This window comes from Sturnira hondurensis, unplaced genomic scaffold (assembly GCF_014824575.4).
Source record: "Sturnira hondurensis isolate 20B ecotype Veracruz unplaced genomic scaffold, ASM1482457v3 Scaffold0014953, whole genome shotgun sequence".
Lineage (NCBI taxonomy): Eukaryota > Metazoa > Chordata > Mammalia > Chiroptera > Phyllostomidae > Sturnira > Sturnira hondurensis.
Window position 1 is genome coordinate 618,718 of NW_028087584.1, and position 20,790 is coordinate 639,507.

General features: G+C 38.7%; 1 protein-coding gene across 1 annotated transcript in view; it reads left to right on the forward strand.

The window, feature by feature from the left end:
* CTTNBP2 (cortactin binding protein 2) overlaps positions 1-20,790 on the forward strand; it is a 207,229-nt gene that overhangs the window by 70,282 nt on the left and 116,157 nt on the right. The window contains 1 exon segment of the mRNA XM_037064207.1: positions 16,590-16,814. Within this exon segment, the coding sequence (XP_036920102.1) occupies positions 16,590-16,814 (225 nt within the window).

The following is a 20,790-nucleotide window of genomic DNA, read 5'->3' on the forward strand; positions in this document are numbered from 1 at the left end:
TCTGGCAGATCCTTCTTTAGAAATGTGGATGTGCAGTTAGGTCCGTTGTTATGAATGTGGGGCTGTGACCAGGGTTTTGGATGTTGTTCCCATTTGGCACATTTACTGTAGCACAGAGGCAGTAAAATTATACATGAATCCTTTCCTGCTGACTAGTCCCATGGAAGTACAAATCCTCTCCTGCTGGCTAGCCCTATGAGGTGGTCACCCAGCCCCTCATAGGAATGGGTGACAAGTGTGTCTGGGTAGCCCATTCCCAGTCCTGTTGCTCCTAGGGGATGTATGTCTTCTGGGACATTTCATAGAATAATCTGAGAGATCTTGTATACAAAGCAAAGGTGCTTGGATAAAAAGGAAATTATTATCTTTAACATGAATGGTAGCCTTATTTACTTCAGCTGAGGGACCATGACCATAGGCTTTAGTTACATGTAACAGTTCCCTATAACTGATCAGAATTTTGAGAGCTTACATGATTTTTGCAAAGTTGGTGACCTTAATCCCATCCTAAGTAACTTTATTTCACTGTCCTTGGGTTCTCCAGGAATGTTAACAGCAGACCAAGGATATTAGAGGACAGAAACAGATGCCTTCAGTAGCTGCTCCAGAACAGAGTGGGGTGGGAATGACAGAGTCCTGATCTCCTTCCTGCAGCATATTCCAGCAAGTACTGTAACGTGCCACCTACACAGAAGAGCAGTCTCATCTGGTCTAAGGCCACTAAGTCTTTCAGTGAGAAAGTGGGTGGCATAGCTTGGAGAGGAGAAGTTGAATTCTTAAATGAATAAACTTAAAAACTATAGTTCAGGTTTACTCTTCAGAAATTGTGATCAGAGAGTCATAAATCATGTTGGAGCCTCAGGAAATGATTACCATTCGTCTTGGCCTAAACTCCTTTGGAAGACACTCTACATTCCACTGTTTCATATTGTATAACACATGCTTACAGTACTCTGTGATTTATTATATATTGCAGACTAGTTAAGCACCCCTTCCCATTCTGCTCACAGATGCCCAGTACAATAAGGAAGAGAAAGGCAGCTGGTTGCTGGAGAAAAATAGCCCATGCGTAAACCTTGCTTGAATAAATGATGAAATGTAAAAAAAGTCTAGCAGAAACACAAACTGTTGAGCATTTTTACTGATGTGAACCAACACAAATAGGCCTGTGAAGAATGACCAGTTTCATGTTAGTAATATCAGCCACCCTATGCACCACATTTGATGGTTTATAAAGCATTTTTGCAGCTGTCCTTGCTTCAGATACAATGAAGGGAAATAAAATTCCATGATCTAAAATGGAGTCTTACCCTGTTCCTGCAAATAACATTTGTCCTGCTGAGCTATGCCTGTTGTTTTAAGAGAATCAGCTCTTTTCCTCACCTCTTGTCTATTAGGTCTTTGTGCCTCTAACTTAAGAGTAGCCAGGAATGTCCAACCCACAGTTTGCATATCTGCACATAATGGAGCACACACTGTTATGCCGGCATCTGATGAAGTTACCTGCCAGGGACTCTGCTTTCTCCCAGGGTTGTCCTGTGATCTGTGGAGAGAATTCTTTCTGGCAGCTGCAGCCATTTTCTGGTTTGCTGTGGGGAGAAGCAGCAGGTATACATCCTTTGAAGAACTTGGGAACATTTAATGGTGGTAAAGTTACTGGCAGATTTTGAATAAAGACTGCTTTTTACCCTTTGACCTTCCTTTTCCCTTAATTGTTGATAACAAGAGCTGGTAGGAGGTGAGAATGTTAATATCTTTTTGTTTATGTTTTGCCAATGCTCAGCAGTTCTCATGATTAGTAAGTTACTCCTCAGGTGACCAAAGGAGGTTTTGTAAGGAGTTGGGAAAGGGCACAGCACTGAGAGCAAAACTGTCTCCATCATTCTCTCTTTGTGTCCTGGGGACTTTTGTTTTTAACCAAACCAACTTATGTTTCCTGCAGCTATAAAAGGGAGGGTATTTTAATTTTTTAATCACAACCTCTGTCCACAGAAATTATCTGTTACATTATCCCGAGGAGACAAGACACTGCCTTTATTTCTTTGTTTTTCACTTTTTAAAAATTTTGCATAGGCATGCTTATGTTAACACTATTTCCACATTTTTTCTCCTTGAGTTATAAATAATAGGTATTTCTGGAATTATCATATTGGCTAACTATATTATTCCCGAGCTGTTAAAACATTTCAAAGAAGCTACCTTGCATTTTCTTGACGTTTGTTTGTTTGGTTGTTTGGATAACTGCTTTTATGTTCATTTTTACGAAAGGTGTTTAATGCTGTTTTTTTCTTGGTATAAGTTAGAAGTCCTAGATGATTAAAACCAATTAAGGAAATACTTCTGTGCAGTCCTGATGATGTGAATAACATGCGAGTGGGAGAAAGACCTATTTGGTGATTTTCAGAACATGAATTTGGTCCAACACATGTGAAGGGAGGTGCCTGCAGAATCCCTGCTGGCGCAGTTGGTACAGGACTGCTCGGTCCCCAGAAGTAGACAGTGTCTGACCACTCAACAAAAGCCTATTTTTCAAACATTTATTTTAAAAATCAATGGTCAAATCAAATCTACTCTCTTTTAATCATTGGAAACATATTTTCCTATGTATGTTCTAAGCTGCCCCTTTATTTGGAGCTTTTATGTTGCTGCTTCACTCTAATGTCACAAACTTTGGTACATTTTTTGATGGGGTTATTTATTTTGTTGGAAAATTCTACCAGTTTACTCAAAATCTAAAAACTTTTGAAAACTTAGCATGAAGAATACAATTTGCAATTTGAGCAAGTGAAATATATTTGTTATTTTAGGGCCACAAGTAGAATATTTATTTACATGTGATATCTAAATTCCATTCATAATGGCAAAGCTTCTGAGGTTTATGTCATAACAGTATCTCCTTTCTCTAAATGTGGTGCTTCAGGACACATCATTTGATTTACATTAAAACATTTGATTTTATGTATTAAAGAGTAGTATTGCACAGGATTCTGTTGTATTTTTTCTAAGTCTGCTTTTTGTTCTGTAATTCTTTAAAAAGATCTCTCAAAAATATTATTTCTATTTTCTCTATCCATAGAGTGTCATATTTGCATGTGTTTTTGTAACTGTGGGATGATGAGTTCATTTCTGCCCATGGGCACATTGATTCTGTTTATGTGTAGCATTTCATGAGTGTGCCCTCAGTGCATGGCTTCCCACACACACTGAGAGGGCTCTAGAATAATGGACTTCAGAAGCACAGGCTTTCCCATTAAGTTATATGATGCATAGGAGAGACAGAATAGTTGTCCACATGTGGGCACACACATGAAAACAATCATCCAGCACACTGGACACTTGGCAGATTTCTCCTGGGAGCTCTGAGTAACATGGAGACCAGCACTGGCATCTGACTCCCAACATTTCATTTGTGAGATCAACTAATGACATAAACATCATTAAAGACAAGCCAAAAAGAGTGTCATCATTATTGAAATGATAGCTGTCACTTATTACATGTTCATGATTATCCAGGCACTGCTAAGTTCCTTACATGCATTATTTCATGGATTAGCTAGCTATTATTCTTATGGAACTGGTGAAGACCCAGTGCAGTGAAGTAATCAGCCCTAATATATATAACTTGGAAGTGGCAGAGTCTGTATTCCAATCTTTTGCAGGGGCTGTAGCTCAAACTTCTCTTACTGTCAGCTGAAAGGAGCACAGTGAATTAAATTTGCATCATTCTTCCCTGATTCTCCATATTAGAGAAGCACATATGTTGGCAACCATCTGAAGTAGATATTAGAGGAGACTCTACCTGCCCTGCTTGGGATAAATGCCAGATACAAGTTGACTCCTACTATCCAGAGATAGAGAGGGAAAAACAAGGAAAGAAAAGAAAAAGGCCTGTGAAAGAGTTGCAGCATAGAAAAAAGGAAGATAACATTTAAAATGCAAGAAAACAACATAGAGCTAACAAAATTATGAGAAACAAGTAAATTTTATAAAGTAATTTTTAGATAGCATCTGCTTTGTGTCTTAAAATTCAGGGAAACATAGACCTTGAAGGGACTGAGTGGTAGGTAAGCCAGATTGTGATGAATCAGAGGATATCTGCAAAGCTAAGGAAAAGAATGTAGAATTGGGCATAGATCTGGGAGGCAAGAATTTGGGGGTGAGTACTAGGTCCACCACTTCTAGCCCTGCAACTTTAGACAAGCCCTTTGCCCTCTGCTTTAGTGTTCTTATATATATGAAGTACCTACTTCATATATATAAGTACCTACCAACTTAATATGGTTGTTATGAGAATTTGAAATGAACTAGGAGAAACAAAGCATATATTAAAGTAACAGTGAAAAATGAACACTATTAAAAATTAAACCCATAATGAATCAAGATCTCCCAGAACCCAGAGGAAAGGAATACAGTGATAGAGTAGAAAAGATATATGTATGTGGACAATACAGAATGGAGATCCCGCAGGAGTGAAACTCATGTTTTTTTAAAGACTAGAACAGATGGAATTGATGCTGCAAACAAAATGTAGCAGAATCTTTAGATAAAAAAAAACTACATGCCAGGGCAATACCAGCCAACACTAGGAATAATCTTAAATGTTATTTATTAATTTTAAGGGTAGGAAAACAAGTTAATCGGGCAGAAAAGCACAAGGTTTACCTGAAAGGGAGAAAACACTGCCTGGCTTAGCCTTGCTCTTGTGCACTGCAGAATGCCAAAGGTGATAAAACAATGTCTTGGTTGAAGGACATCAGTTATAACTGTTTTTACCTAGACAAGGTAGTGATCATATAAGAAGAAAAAATCATCCTGAGATTGACAATGATATAAAATATCTCCATCTAAAATTTACTTGAAAAATAAATGACTGCAGATTTTCCTATTTAGAAATCAGTGTAAAAATAAGTAATGGTACAAGAAGTGCATAAAGGAACAAAAAAATTGGTTATTAGTTCTTGTCCTTGGCTGGGGCACTAAGTACTAAGGGGACTCTTGATAGACTTCCTAATTGAGTGCTTGGACAAAACTAAGTGTGATTCTGAGAAGCAGCCAGCACTGAGAACACTTCACTGATTTTAATCAAGATAAAATATGTACTGTACACAGATAATTAAGAAAGTGGGGAATATTGCCAAGGGTATGTACAAAGGATCCCATTATTCTTAAATTTATGTTAATTGATTTGAAAATACCAAACTTTTGTAAGATATAAAATCAAATTTTAATAAATGAAAAAGATTATTTTCCACTGACAGGACTCAATTTCATGAAAATGTCTTCTTCCAGTGTGTATCTAAAGCAGGCATGGCAAACTCATTTTTACCGGGAACCACATCAGCCTCACAGTTGCCTTCAAAGGGCCAAAAGTAATTTCAACTCCTTAACAGTTAAGGAATAGTTACATTTATGCAGTACTAAAATTTATTTGGCCCTTGGAAGGCAACTTTGAGGCCGATGTGGTTCCTGGTGAAAGTGAGTTTGACACAGACAGCCCTAGTCTAATGTATACATAATTCCAATCAATATTATAATTGATTTTTTAGAAGTTGATAAATTGAAATTTTATCTAGAAAAGCAAGCTGATAACATAGCAAAGGAGTTTTTAGGAACTGTTTTTTGTGAAGGAAGCTTGTCCTACTGGTTGGTAGCACTTAATACAAGTTAAAACATTTGTACTGGCAAATTATGAATAGGAAGATGAAGGAAACAGAATGAAGATTCAGAACCAGGAAGTGGGAGGAGGAAGATGGCAGCGGAGTAGGACAAAGAATTTCGCTTCCCTCCACTCACTGGAGAAAAACCGGGCTGATCTGCAGAGGAGCACAGTGGAGAGCCAACAGGGACCCAGCATATAGGAAGGCAGGACTCCAGAAAGTGTAGCGGACACTGAATGACCAGAGGTTGAGGAGAGGAGAGGACCGCAGATCAACAAGGTACGAGGGAGCAGCGCAGAGGTGGCGGCAGGCCCTCCACCGGGCTGCGCCAGGGCCCTGGTCAGGTCGCCCCGGTCTTCTGTGAGCTGAGGGCGGGCAAGAACAACCCTAGGAGAGAACTAGTCACCAACACCCTCCCTATCCAGCAGGGCACAAATTGGAAAACACCAGGAGAGATCGGTTTTCCTGTAGTGGCAGAGAGAGGAGTGGGCATTGGGAAGCAAACCAGAGAGCTCTGATCACCCGTGGAGTCAGGCTGTGGTTGCTGGCTTGGGAGATTTGAGAGTTGCCCATGCGTTCCCTGTAGTGCAGGGTCAGAGCCTGGTCTGCCACAGACCCTGCGAGTCTCAGGCTACTAGCAAGGCCCCTGGAAGAGAGCCAGTTGCCAGCTCCCTCCCTACCTAGCGGGGCATAGACTGAGAAGCACCGAGAGTCAGGCTGTGACTGTCGGCTTGGGGAACTGAGAGTCGCCCGTGCGTTCGCTGTGGCAAGGGACCCGAGCTGGCACTCCAACAGTCTTGGGGAGCTGCAGGCTACTGGCAGGGCCCCTGGAAGAGAGCCAGCCGCCGGCTTCCGCCCTACCCAGTCGGGTGCAGACTGAGAAGCACCGGGAGTCAGGCTGTGGTTGCCGGCTTGGAAGGATCGTGAGTTGCCCTGTGTGTTCACCCATAGCACTGGGAAAGATCTACGCCCAAGCCTCTGAGACGAGGAAAACCTGGCTGGGAGCGCGTGCCCTCACGGCAGGCCAGGGCTGGGAAGCCTGGGGCAAAATCTGCTCTCAGTAGGGCACGGGAGAGCGGCGCCAGTCTGGATCTTGGGAGGGCACTGGTGAGACCAGTTGAGTTCACCCAGATGAGAGAAAGGCCACACTAATAGCCGCTCAGGCTGCTGCAGCTAGTGAGACCAGAAGAAAAGGTTTGACCAGCTGGAAACCGACAAGAGGAGTAGGTGGAAGTGAAGAACACCAAGATACCTGCAGGAAACTACACCACTGAATTTCACAGTTATCCTACCACAGAAGTTAACACCATAAACCCAGGGAACCAGAACAGATCAATTTAAGAAGCTGAGGCCAACAAGAAGAGCAACACAAACAATGGGAAGACAAAGAAACAATCCCCAAATGAAAGAAAAGGAGGAAGTCTCAGAAAGAATGTCAGATGAAATAGAGGCAAGTCAACTATCAAATATGGAATTCAAAGTACTGGTTATCTGGAAATTCAAACAGCTTACAACGAGCTACCAGAAACTACAGGGGAGCTACAATGAACTCTCTGCAAACTATTCCAACATGAAAAAGGAAATAGAAACCATCAGCAAAGGCCAAGAGGAAATGAAGAATACAATTTCTGAACTGAAGAACACAGTAGAAGGTATGAAGAGTAGGATTGATGAGGCAGAAGATCACATAAGTGAGATCGAGGACAGGGTAGAAAGAATCTCCCAGACGGACAAAGTAAGGGAAAAGAGAATCAGAAAAAATGAGGAGAGTTTAAGAGAAATGCAAGTCAATATGAAATGTAATAATATCCGAATAATAAGAATACCAGAAGAAGAAGAACAAGAACAAGGGATAGAAAACCTACTTGAAAGAGTAATGGAAAATTTTCCTAAGTTGAGGAGAGATAAAGTCACACAAATCCAGGAATTGCAGAGAGTCCCAATCAGGTGGAACCCAAGGAGGCCTACTGCAAGACACATCATCATTAAAATGGCAAACCTCCAAGACAAAGAGAGAATCCTAAAGGCAGCAAGGGAGAAAAAGGAAGTAACGTACAAGGGGGTCCGAATAAGGTTGGCTGCTGACTTCTCAATGGAAACGTTCCAGCAAGATAAGAATGGCAAGAAATATTCCAAGTAATGAGAAACAGAGGCCTACAACCAAGGCTACTTTACCCAGCAAGACTCTAAATCAAGATAGAAGGCCAAATAAAGAGCTTCCAAGGTAAAAGAAGTCTAAAAGAATACGCTTCCACCAAACCAGCAATACAAGAATTACTAAAAGGGCTGCTTTAAGGAAAGGAAGGAAAAGAGAGAGACAGAGAGGAACACAGGTACATAAATGGCAATGAATAAGTACCTTTCAATAATAACCTTAAATGTAAATGGATTAAATGAACCAATTAAGAGACATAGAATAGCTGAATGGATAAGAAAGCATGACCAACACCTATGCTGCCTACAAGAGGTCCACGTCAGGTCAAAAGACTATCACAGACTAAAAATGAAAGGCTGGAAACAAATTTCCAAGCAAATGGAGAAGAAAAAAAAAGCCGGGGGTAGCAATCCTCATATCAGACAAAATAGACTTTAAAAACAGGGCCATACAGAGAGACCCAGAAGGTCACTTCATAATACTCAAGGGAAGAATCCACAAAGAAGACATTAACATCGTAAATATATATCCACCCAACACAGGAGCACCCAAATATATAAAGAAAATCCTAGAGAACCTCAAGAAAGATATTGACAGCAACACAATTATAGTAGGGGATTTTAACACCCCACTGTCAAAAATGGACAGATCTTCCAAACAAAATATCAACAAAGATATTGCAGCATTAAATGACATCCTAGATAAAATGGACCTAATTGATATATAGAGAGCCCTCCATGCCAAAGAAGGAGACACATTCTTTTCAAATGCACATGGAATATTTTCAAAGATAGACCACATGATAGGACACAAAATGGGTCTCAACAAATTCAGGAAAATAGAAATCATACCAAGCATTTTCTCTGATCACAAGGAACTGAAATTGGAAACCAACCCCACAGGAAAAAAACCAAAACACCCAAAATCATGGAGACCGAATGCTATGCTATTAAACAACGAATGGGTCAAGATTGAAATTAGGGGAGAAAGCAAAAAGTTTCTGGAAACAAATGAAAATGAACTCACAACAACCCAAAACTTATGGGACACAGTGAAGGCAGTCCTGAGAGGGAAGTTCATAGCAATACAGGCTTACCTAAAGAAGATAGAAACATTTCAAACAAACAACCTAACCCGATGCCTGCAAGAACTCGTGGAACAACAATAAAGGCAGCCCAGAGCAAGTAGAAGGAAGGAAATAAGCAAGATCAGTGCAGAATTAAATGACATAGAGACTAAAAGCACAATTCTAAGGATCAATGAATCCAGGAGTTGGTTTTTTTAAAAGATAAACAAAATACACAAGCCTTTATGTAGGCTCATCAAGAAAAGAAGAGAGAGGACCCAAATAAACACAATCAGAAATGAAAGAGGAGAGATTACAACTGACAACACAGAAACAGAAAGGATTGTAAGAAATTACTATGCAGAACTGCATGCCAAGAAATTTGAAAACCTAGGTGAAATGGAAAAATTCCTAGAAAAATATAATCTTCCAAAACTCAATGAAAACAAGCAGAAAGCCTGAGCAGACCAATAACAGCAGATGAAATTGAAGAAGTAATCAAAAAACTTCCATCACACAAACGCCCTGGACCAGATGGTTTCACAGGAGAATTCCACAAAGCTTTGAAGGAAGAGCTAACCCCTATTCTCCACAGACTATTCCAAAAAATCCAAAAGGAGGGAAAACTCCCCAACTCTTTTTATGAAGCCATTATCATCCTAATTCCAAAGCCAGATAGACACAACAAAGAAAGAAAACTTCAGGCCAATATCACTGATGAACATAGACGCCAAAATCCTCAAGAAGATATTGGCAAATCATATCCAACAGTACATCAAAAAGATCATACACCATGACCAAATGGGATTCATCCTAGTGATGCAAGGATGGTTTAATATTAGCAAATCAATAAATGTAATACATCACATAAACAAAAGCAAAGACAAAAACCACATGGTCATATCAATAGATAAGAAAAAGGCTTTAGATAAGGTACAACACCCATTTATGATAAAGGTACTCAGAAAAATGGGAATCGAGGGAGCATTCCTCAATATAATAAAGGCCATATGTAAAAGATCTACAGCCAACATCATACTCAATGGGCAAAAACTAAAATCTTTTCCACTAAGATCAGGAACAAGACAAGGTTGTCCACTTTCACCACTTCTATTCAATATAGTATTAAAAGTTCTAGCCACAGCGATCAGACAAGAAAAGGAAATAAACGGCATCCAAATCGGAAAGGAGGAAACAAAACTGTCATTGTTTTCAGATGACATGATAGTATATAGAGCAAATCCTATAGCCTCTACCAAAAAAACTGCTCGAACTAATAAATGAATTTGGCAAAACAGCGGGATATAAAGTCAATATCCAGAAATCAAAGGCATTTTTTGTATACCAACAATGAAACAGCAGAAGCAGAAATCAAGAAAAAAATCCCATTCAGTATAGCAAAAACAAAAATAAAATATCTTGGAATAAGCCTAACTAAGGAGGAAAAAAACTGTATGCAGAAAGCTACACAACACTGAAGAAAGAAATCAAGGAAGACACAAACAAATGGAAACACATACCGTGTTCATGGATTGGAGGAATTAGCATCATCAAAATGTCCATACTACCCAAAACAATTTACAGATTCAATGCAATATGTATTAAAGTACCAATGGCATATTTCACAGGCATAGAACAAACACTTCAAAAATTTATATGGAACCATAAAAGACCCTGAATAGCAGCTGCAATATTGAGAAAGAAGAACAAAGTAGGAGGAACACAATACCTGATATCAAACTGTATTACAAGGCCACTTTCATCAAAACAGCCTGGTACTGGCATAAAAACAGGCACATAGACCAATGGAATAGAACAGAGAGCCCAGAAATAAACCCAACTCTCTACAGTCAATTAATATTTGACAAAGGGGGCAATAACATAAAATGGAGTAAAGACAGCCTTTTCAACAAATGGTTTTGGGAGTACTGGACAGCTACATACAAAAAAATGAAATTTGAGGACCAACTTACATCACACACCAAAATAAATTCCAGGTGGATAAAAGACTGAAATATAAGCCGTGACACCATTAAAGTCCTAGAGGAGAACAATGGAAGGAAAATCTCAGATATTCCACGCAGCAATATTTTTATTGATATGTCCCCTAGAGCAAGGAATATAAAGGAAAGAATAAATAAATGGGATCTCATCAAAATTAAAAGCTTCTGCATGGCTAAGTAAAACAGTATCAAGATAAAAAGAGAAGCAACAGCTTGGGAAAACATATTTGCCAATGATACCTCAGACAAAGGTTTAATCTCCAAAATATACAAAGAACTCACTTGACTCCACTCAAGGAAGACGAGCAACCCAATTAAAAAATGGGCAAAGGACTTGAACAGACATTTCTCCAAGGAGGACATACAGAGGATCCAGAGACACATGAAAAGATGCTCGATATTGCTAGCTATCAGAGAGATGCAAATTAAAACCACAATGAGATACCACTTAACACCAGTAAGAACGGCTATCATAAACAAAGAAACAAACAACAAGTGCTGAAGAGGTTGTGGGGAAAAGGGGACCCTAGTTCACTGTTGGTGGGATTGCAGACTGCTACAACCACTATGGAAAACAGTATTGAACTTTCTAAGAAAACTAAAAATGGCTGTGCCTTTTGACCCAGCAATTCCACTATTAGGAGTATATCGTAAGAACCCTGAAAGATCAATCCAAAAGAACCTATGCACCCCAATGTTCATAGCAGCACAATTCACAATAGCCAAGAGTTGGAAGCAACCTAGATGCCCATCGGTCAATGACTGGATCAAAAAACTATGGTACATTTACACAATGGAATTCTATGCTGCAGAAAGGAAGAAGGAGCTCCTACCCTTTCCAACATCATGGATGGTACTGGAAAGCATTATGCTGAGTGAAATAAGCCAGATGGTGAAAGATAAATACCATATGATATTACTGTTAACAGGAATCTAAACAACAAAACAAACAAGCCAAATATGACCAATGACACTCAAATATGGAACCGGCTGACAGGGTCCAGAGGGGAGAGGGGAGAGAATCATAGGGGAAAAGGAGATTGACTCACATGAACAAGTATAATGGACACATGGACAATAACTAACGGTGGGGGGGCGGTAATGGGAGGGAGGTGGGGAGTACTGGGGGGCCAGGGTTGGGAATATAAGATAGAAAACTGTACTTGAACAAGAATTAAATTAAAATTAAAATTAAAAAAAAGATTCAGAAACAGACCCCGGATTATAGAGATGAAAGGGATAATTCATCACAAAGATGTAATTATAAATGTTTGTGTGACTAGTAACAGAGCCTCAATGCAGGCAGGGTTGGGAATATAAGACAGAAACCTGTACTTGAACAAGAATGAAATAAAAATTATATTAAAAAATATATATATGATATTGAAACAAAAAATGACAGAATTACAGGGAGAAACAGATAATTTCATAATCATTAATTTTAATACTATCAGTAGTTGATAGGAAAAACAGGAAAAACAGGAAATATGAATAACACTATCATCTTTTTAAAATAAGCTATAATTTATAGATCAGAAAAAAATAAAAGTAAATCTTTTTAAATCTTTTTTAAAATATATTTTATTGATTATGCTATTACAGTTGTCTTATTTTCCCCCCATTATTCCCCTCTGCTCTGTACCCCCCCATCATTCCTCCCCCTTAGTTCATGTCCATGGGTCATGCATACAAGTTCTTATATATGAATAAGAATATACATATATTCCACCAACCAGCCCCTGCCTTGCTGAATATCCTCTCTACCTCCACTCTCTGTCTCCACCCCTCCCACCAGCCTGAATGAATGTTTCTTCTTTAACTCCTTCGTTGTGGGACTTCCATACAGTTTGATTTTATCAGGTCTGGTTATTTTCTGTTTTTAAATTTGTTGTTGTCCATCTTTTGGTTGTGCGAGGAGGCAAAGTATATCTACCTACACCTCCATCTTGGCCAGAAGTCCAGTATTATCAATCATCTTAATTGACCTTTGTATTTTTAGAATGTATTCAGTGACCTCAAAAGAAGTAACGTAGAACTCAATAACAATGAGCTATATAGGAAAACTCTAAATATCTGAAAATTTTTGAAAAATATTTCTCTGTAATTCATATGGCAAAGACAAAATCACAAGGAACCTAGAAAATAATTTGAAATGAATGGCAGAATATATAGAGCCACTACTGGTATATATTCACTATATATTCAGTTCCCTTAAAGGAACTGACTGCATGTATCTTGTACTTTGTTATAAAATTAAATGTAAGTGTACATTTACAAAGAAAATCATGGCCATTTTTTGTTGATGATCTTGAATACAATTGTACATTTTTAGCAGAAAAAAATTGCCCACCTTTAACAGTGTCTCAGTGGGACTGTCAATTAAAGTAGTCATTTTAAAACAAAACCAACACAACAAAAAACACACAAAACTTTTTCACACTAGTAAAATGTAGTATTAATTTTTTTCTGAGCATAAAATCTATTTAAACTGGAAATAGGTCAGTGATGCATGTATTTATCTCTTATATTAATATAAAATTAACCCATTTATCAAAAGTTCACTCTGATTTAAGAATAACCCATCTGGTTAAGAAATCACTTGAGTATGTTATAGCACTGTATGTCATAAAATATATTGGATATGTGAGTTGACATCAAGTAATTGTAATTGGTTGTTAAAGCATACATTTCAGCAGGGAACACATAATAGTAAATATTGGATACTAAAGTGAGAATGAAGATACACAACTTTGTGAAGCAATTTTGAAATCCAGTTTTAATTTTTAAACACCTTACCCACACTGAGGGTGTAAAAGAATCTAGTTGTTGGAGATTATAAAGAAAGGTTTTTTTTTTAATTAGTTTGTTTTTTTAATCAGAGTAAATGTTCTTTGACAAAGTCTCTGGAGAGATTTGTGCTGAGTCCTGTCCCATCTAGTTGCTTCTCCTTTCATCTCAAGTTGAGAGAGAGGCTTCAAGGACACGAGTTGACTTATTAAGTTTCTCCTGAAGGCCTTGGTGGTCAGAATCTAAGTGGAGATGAAAAAGCTGGAATCCTGTAGAAATGACAGTGACTATTTCAAGAGTCATCTTGCACTGTCCGATTTTGTTTAGATGAAGACCTGTGAGTGTGTCCTATAGACTACATTGGGCCATGGATATCAAAGGGTGGGAATGAGATTGGTCCTATTTAATAAAGAAGACTCAATAACATGGGACCTCAGCCCACAAAATCTGCTTTCTAGATGCTTCACAAGAAGTATATGCAGGGCCACTTTCATGGGTGTGTGACCTACGCAGTTGCAAAAAGGCAGGCCCTAAGGAGGGCCCATACTTGGTTAAATAGGATGCTATTACCATCTTGAAATTCTTAGTTTTTTTAATAAACAGCCTTATGTTTTCATTTGTTACTGGACTACCACAGATTACTATTTGTAGTCTGTCCTACATTTATTACCTGCCTTAAGGAAACTATGATGAAGGAGTCTCAGCAGGGGGAGAAAGGGTGGTCCTCTAAAGCAGGGGTCCCTAACCCCTTGACCACACACCAATACTAATCTGTGCCCTGTTAGGAACTAGGCCATACAGCAGGAGGTGAGCTTGAATGTACTGGGCTTGAATCATCCTGAAACCATTGCCTCCCCACTGCCTGTGACCCCCCCCAGCCCAGATCCATGGGAAAATTGCCTTCCACAAAACCAGTCGCTGGTGCCAAGAAGGCTGGGGACCACTGCTCTAGAGTGAGAAAGAGTAGGCTTTAAATACTCACCATACTCGTTGATGAGGCTAGTGAACCAGTCAGGTAGAATGTTCCTGCTTCTCTGACCTCTATTTTCATCGTCTACCTCCAGTCCCTTCCAACCCAGAGAGGACTAAAAACAGCTTAGGAAGGGGGAGAGATAATTCAGATGAAAAGAGGTTTTCATAAACACTCCTTTCCCAGGTGGTGCATGCAAATCTGCAGCAGGTCCTTGGTGGGGAAGGTAAGCTGTCCTACCACTGAAGCTGGAGATTCCAGTAGCCAGGTGGAGACTGTTTTATGTTTTTAAGTGACTACAGGACTTGTATTAGATAAAAGTAATTCGAAAAACCATGGGATTTTCTAAGATTTCACCTGGGGTAGGGGGTGAACTACTACATTGAATAAGAATTAAGTGAATGACTTAATTTTTAAATTGTTAAAAATGAAACTTCTTTTGAAATTGTACCTCAAAAGTAGTACTTTTTCAGTGTATTGATTACATAAGAATCTAGAAATATCAAATGCTTTTTTGATTCATAAACCATGTTAACTTTTAAGTTTCAGATGATGCTCTGAACACTCACTTTTATTTAATGGTGAAATGGATTTTTTGTAAATTGCATCTCCAAATTGATATAATTTGGTAATAGGAAAACAAAATGTTAGGTTTTCCCATTTGTCATTTGCACTTGTGTTTATCTAGTTGTTGGCTTGCTGACAGTGGTCTAAAAATGGAAAAGTGTAGCTCAATGGGGTTGCTTTTTAAAGTAAGGAAAAGTGTGTAATATATCTTTAGAAAACACACTTAACATTTGGGACAATTAAGCTTGATTTATAATAAACTATCCCGTTTTTCCACTGGTAGTGTGACATAGAATGTTTTTCCTAGGGGCTCTTCCAAATTACCTGAATTAGAAGAATGTTGCTAGTTTTCAATATATTTCTACTTCACTTTTCCATTTTATACAAAGACTATAGTAGGCTAATTATCAACAATTGCATGTAGTGCCACGTGGATGTGCTTTGAATTAACTTTGAATGCTAATGGACTGACATTTAGAGTAAAATGCGGTTACATTCTTTCCTGGGATTCTGTCACCTATATTTTAATGCCCTTGAATGATGAGATATTTATGTCTTCTTAAAATTTCTGGAGGTTTTTTATTTTTATTTTTATTTTATTTTATTTTAACCCAATTTTTTAAAAGATTTTATTTATTTATCTTTAGAGGGGAAGGGGAAAAGAGAGGGAGAGAAATATCAATGTATGGTTGCCTCTCGTGTGTCCCCTGCTGGGAACTGGCCTGCAACCCAGGCATGTGCCCTGACTGGGAATTGAACTGTGATCATGTGGTTCACAGGCCTGCGCTCAATCCACTGAGCTACACCAGCCAGGGCACTAGAGTTTTTTTATAGTTGTTTAAACTTCACAAAATGAGAATGTTGACTAAAAATATTCATCAAGTATTTTCTTCTTTAGCAAATATCCTTACAAATTCTTTTTGGCTATATAAAACTTGTAGGAGATTTATATTTTGTGACTTCATAAGTATTGTGAGAAATAATATAAGTTCTAACAACAGAGATCATTTTATTTTTTGAACTTTTGCTAAAATTTATTTTAATTGTTGATTTTTCTGATTTTTACTTTAAATTAAAAAAGATTGCACCTAAAACAGATCCTTGAAGGAGTGGGCATCATAGGAAAAATATATTATTATCATTTGTAATTTAAAAGACAATATTCTTAAAGGAAGAAAATTTAAAAGTAGATGCAATGGCATGCCAGGTTAGTCAGAAATTGGGGTCAAACTCCCCTTACATTTTGCTCTATGCCTAATATCGTACACAAGCCATTATGCAAAAGAGTTGTGAATTCCATTAAAAAATATAATCACAGAACCTCCTTATAAATATCTTAACTTCTCATTTCTTTCTTCAGTACATTCCTCTGATTTTGTTCTAGGCTCGCAGAAAGGAGGTATTTATCCAGGAACGATATGGAAGATTTAATTTAAACGACCCATTCTTGGCACTGCAGAGAGACTATGAAGCAGGTGCCGGTGATAAAGACAAGAAGCCAGTTTGTACCAACCCCCTCTCCATCCTTGAAGCAGTCATGGCCCACTGCAGAAAAATGCAAGAAAGAATGTCCACACAGCTAGCTGCTGCTGAGAGCAGACAAAAGAAGGTATTGAGACTTTCAAATGGTCATTTTTCCCATAATACAGTGTAGAATGCAGAGACCATCTCTGAGGTTATCTCTTGTTCTTAAATATTGTATTTTGAAAAAGATTTGGCATGAGTACTCAGAAATTCAAGATTCTAGTGGTTTTTTTCAAATGTCACTCAAAATTTAAAAAAACAACAACATTGAACTAGAAAAGATGTTTGACAAAGAAATTATGTTTTCCATAATGGTGACTTTAATGCCTTCTTTAAAATATTATTTTTTTCTTCTGAATTTCTTTTTTCTAGTGCCATAAGACATGCCTAACTGCTAGGTGGGAGATCCAGTCATGCAGCCATGACCCTGACCATGTGGTGGCATTCCCAACTTACGTTATCTAGCTGTCTCGAATTTTTCTTTAAAACTCAAAATCATTTAAATTATTTCTTTGGAAAATGAAACCAGCATGAGGAGAATTAGAATGAAAGTTTGCATGCAATCTCACCTTGTGTCATTTTGAAGTCCTGGTCAGTCTCAGACTTGCCTCTGGGGCCTGATAGCTGTGTTTGCTGCAGAACTCCAGGCTCCTGCTCATATATGTTTCATTTAAACTGACTTCCTCCCCACCCCTCGCCCCCCGTCCCCAACCAACACACACTTATTTATTGCAAATGAGTAGATAGTTGAAAAACTCCCAAGTGATAGAAGCTTACTGTCATTAGCCATGAGGAAATAAAAGTTCAAATTTTGTCCTTCCGATATGCAGCCAATGGTGCTAATTCCCTTTATTAGAAAAGAGAGTGAGGAACTCATTGTAGTGTAATCAGAATAAAGAGCAATATGTTCTTCCAACCATCATTAAAGCATAAATTTAACTGTTTCTATTTGTACTTTTCAGAGAAGTTGTTACAGCTCACATGTAACACTTGCTTTATCAACTTGAATGCACTATACTGTAAATATTTATGATACTGTCATTTAATGTGTATGTCTTTTCCCTATAATTACATCTGTGCATTAACATATGTATGTCAGTGTTCTGGTATGGGCGTTGAGTAAAAGCAAACATTTTCATCACCATGTCACATGGTAGAAAACTAAAGTACTGGGTAATATATTAAAGAAGGAAGAACTGAAAGCTTTGCATGGATGTGAGGTACAATCAAATGGTTTTACTTTAGATGTTGCAGACCCTCTGCAGATCCCAGCAGACAACCACTGAGGTCTCCAAAAATTGTCAGAAATCTCCAGAAACCACAATCCAAGCTCCAGAAGCAAGATCCAGTGTATTTCAGCTGATGTCACTGAAACTCATTTATATTTCTTGGATGGGACACTTTTCAATTATGCTCTTAACATGTCAAATGAACTATTTTATAATAAAGTATTTCTGCTGGATTTTATGCTGTATTATCAAAAATCAAGAAATATTTGGTTTTCATTATAGTTTTCACTTAATATATCAAAATGCATGCTTTCCTAAATTTCACTTCAGTTGTGCATTTTATCTCCTATTTCTCTTTTAGAGAAAAAGAAGAAACTCATTTTGACTTGAATCAAAGATTTTATTATCTAACTAACTTTTTTTAAAAATTGACTTACATTCTCTTTGTTTCTGAATGACTGGGTCATTTCCAACCTGGCTGGGAATGAAAGGAGATATTTTTCTGTCCTATGAGTCCTGACAGGATAATATGAAATGAGCCAGTGATCTGTCTCCCATATAACAGGGATACAGTGGTCCTTTATGGGCAGATTCATTGGCTGTGTAGTCTCAGTGGAGGTTCACTCTGATAGGCATTGCTACCCTGTGCCCCTGATGGATATTATGTTCTGGTGGATCATGTCATGTAAGAAAAGTTACAGTCCATACTCTTATCCTGAATCTTACAACAAAAATACTATATCACCTGATAAAGCCAGAAATACCAAACTCTTTTTTTTGGTTAGAATTTTTTTAATTTTTAATATATTTTATTGATTATGCCATTACAGTTGTCCTATTTCCCCCCCTTCATTCTCCTCCACCCTGCACACCCCTCCCCCACCACTCCCCCCTTTTAGTTTATGCCCATGGGTCACAAGTTCTTTAGATTCTATATTTCCCATACTATTCTTGCCCTCCCCCTGTCTATTTTCTACCTACTGTCTATGCTACTTATTCTCTGTACCTTCTCCCCACTTCTCCTCCTCCCACTCCCCTGTTGCTAACCCTCCATGTGATCTCCATTTCTATGGTTCTGCTCCTGATCTAGTTGCCCTCTTGGTTTGCTTTTGCTTTAGGTGTGGTTGTTAATAACCTTGAGTTTGCTGTGCTTTCATTGTTCATATTTTTTATCTTCTTTTTCTTAGATAAATCCCTTTAACATTTCATATAATAAGGACTTGGTGATGATGAACTCCTTGAATTTGACCTTATCTGAGAAGCACTTTATGTGCCCTTCCATTCTAAATGAAAACTTTTCTGGATAGAGCAATCTTGGCTGTAGGTCTTTGGATTTCATGACTTGGAATACTTCTTTCCAGCCCCTTCTTGCCTGTCAGGTCTCTTTGGAGAAATCAGCTGACAGTCTGATGGGCACTCCTTTGTAGGTGACTGTCTCCTTATCTCTTGCTGCTTCTCCTTCATTTTCATCTTGGGTAATGTAATTATGATGTGCCTTGGTGTGTTCCTTCTTGGGTCCAAGTTCTTTGGGACTCTCCGACCTTCCTGGATTTCCTGGGTGTCTATTTCCTTTTCCAGATTGGGGAAGTTCTCCTTTATTATTTGGTCAAATAAGTTTTCCACTTGTTGCTCTTCCTCTTCCCCTTCTGGTACCCCTATAGTTAGGGTGTTGGAATGTTTAAAGATGTCCTGGAGGTTCCTAAGCCTCTCCTCATTTTTTTGAATTCTTGTTTCTTCATTCTTTTCTGTTTGGTCATTTTTTTCTTCCTTCTGGTCCACTCCCTTGGTTTGAGTCCCAGTTTCCTTTCCATCACTATTGGTTTCCTGTGCATTTCCCTTCATTTTAATTAGTTTAGCCTTCATTTGTTCCTCTAATTTGTGACTAAAATCAACCAGTTCTGTGAGGATCCTGATCACCAGTGTTTTGAACTGTGCATCCGAGAGGTTGGCTATCTCTTGGTCGTTTACAATTATTGGCTCTGAGGCTTTGAGCTGTTCTTGAGCCATAATGTTTTGGTCTGTTCACGCCTGTTACATATGAGGGGTGGAGCCTTAGGTGTTCACCAGTGCAGGGCAACTCAGTTGCTGGTTTGTGACGCTGTATGTGGGGGCCGGGTCAGAGAGGGGCAGTGGTGGTCCCCTCTGCTGCTTCCCATAAGCCACTGGGGCCTGCACAGTCTGTTTCACTCCTTGCTTCTTCACCTGGTTTATCTGTGTGAGAATGTGTGACTGTGCTCAGCCAGCCGCCTTGTGCCCTCACTGGGTCTATCTGTTGCCACCCCACACCTGGGATCTGCTAACCACTGCCTGCACTCCTCGTTGGTCTGGCCAATTTTTCCTATGTGACCCCGCTCCACCAGCCACTGGGTCTGCCCCTCTTACTGGTCTGGCTGAATGGTTCGTTGTTGTTGGACTTCTGTACAGTTCAATTTTCTGTGTTTTGGTTGTGTTTTTCTTCCTAAAACTTTGTTGTCTTTAAACTTGGTTGTGCGAGGAGGCACAGTGTTTCCACCTATGCCTCCATCTCGGCCAGAAGTCCCCAACTCATCTTTTTAGCAGCAAAATTACCTGCCACTTGTAATCCTGAAAGTGTTTTAACCAAACATCTTCAATTCCCTTGCATATAGAATAAACTGAAGCTTTAGAAATCTAAAATAGTAACACAAAAAAATCCATTATTTTCAATGAGTTCAGTTCTTTAAATCACTGCCAGAGCAAGAGTCAGGGAAAGCAAAGGCCTCATTATCTACAATTCAAGTATTTATTATCTGACACTGGGCACAGCTCTTGCACAATTCTGAGACATTTGGCCTGAGTGCTGCTCTGGTTGGC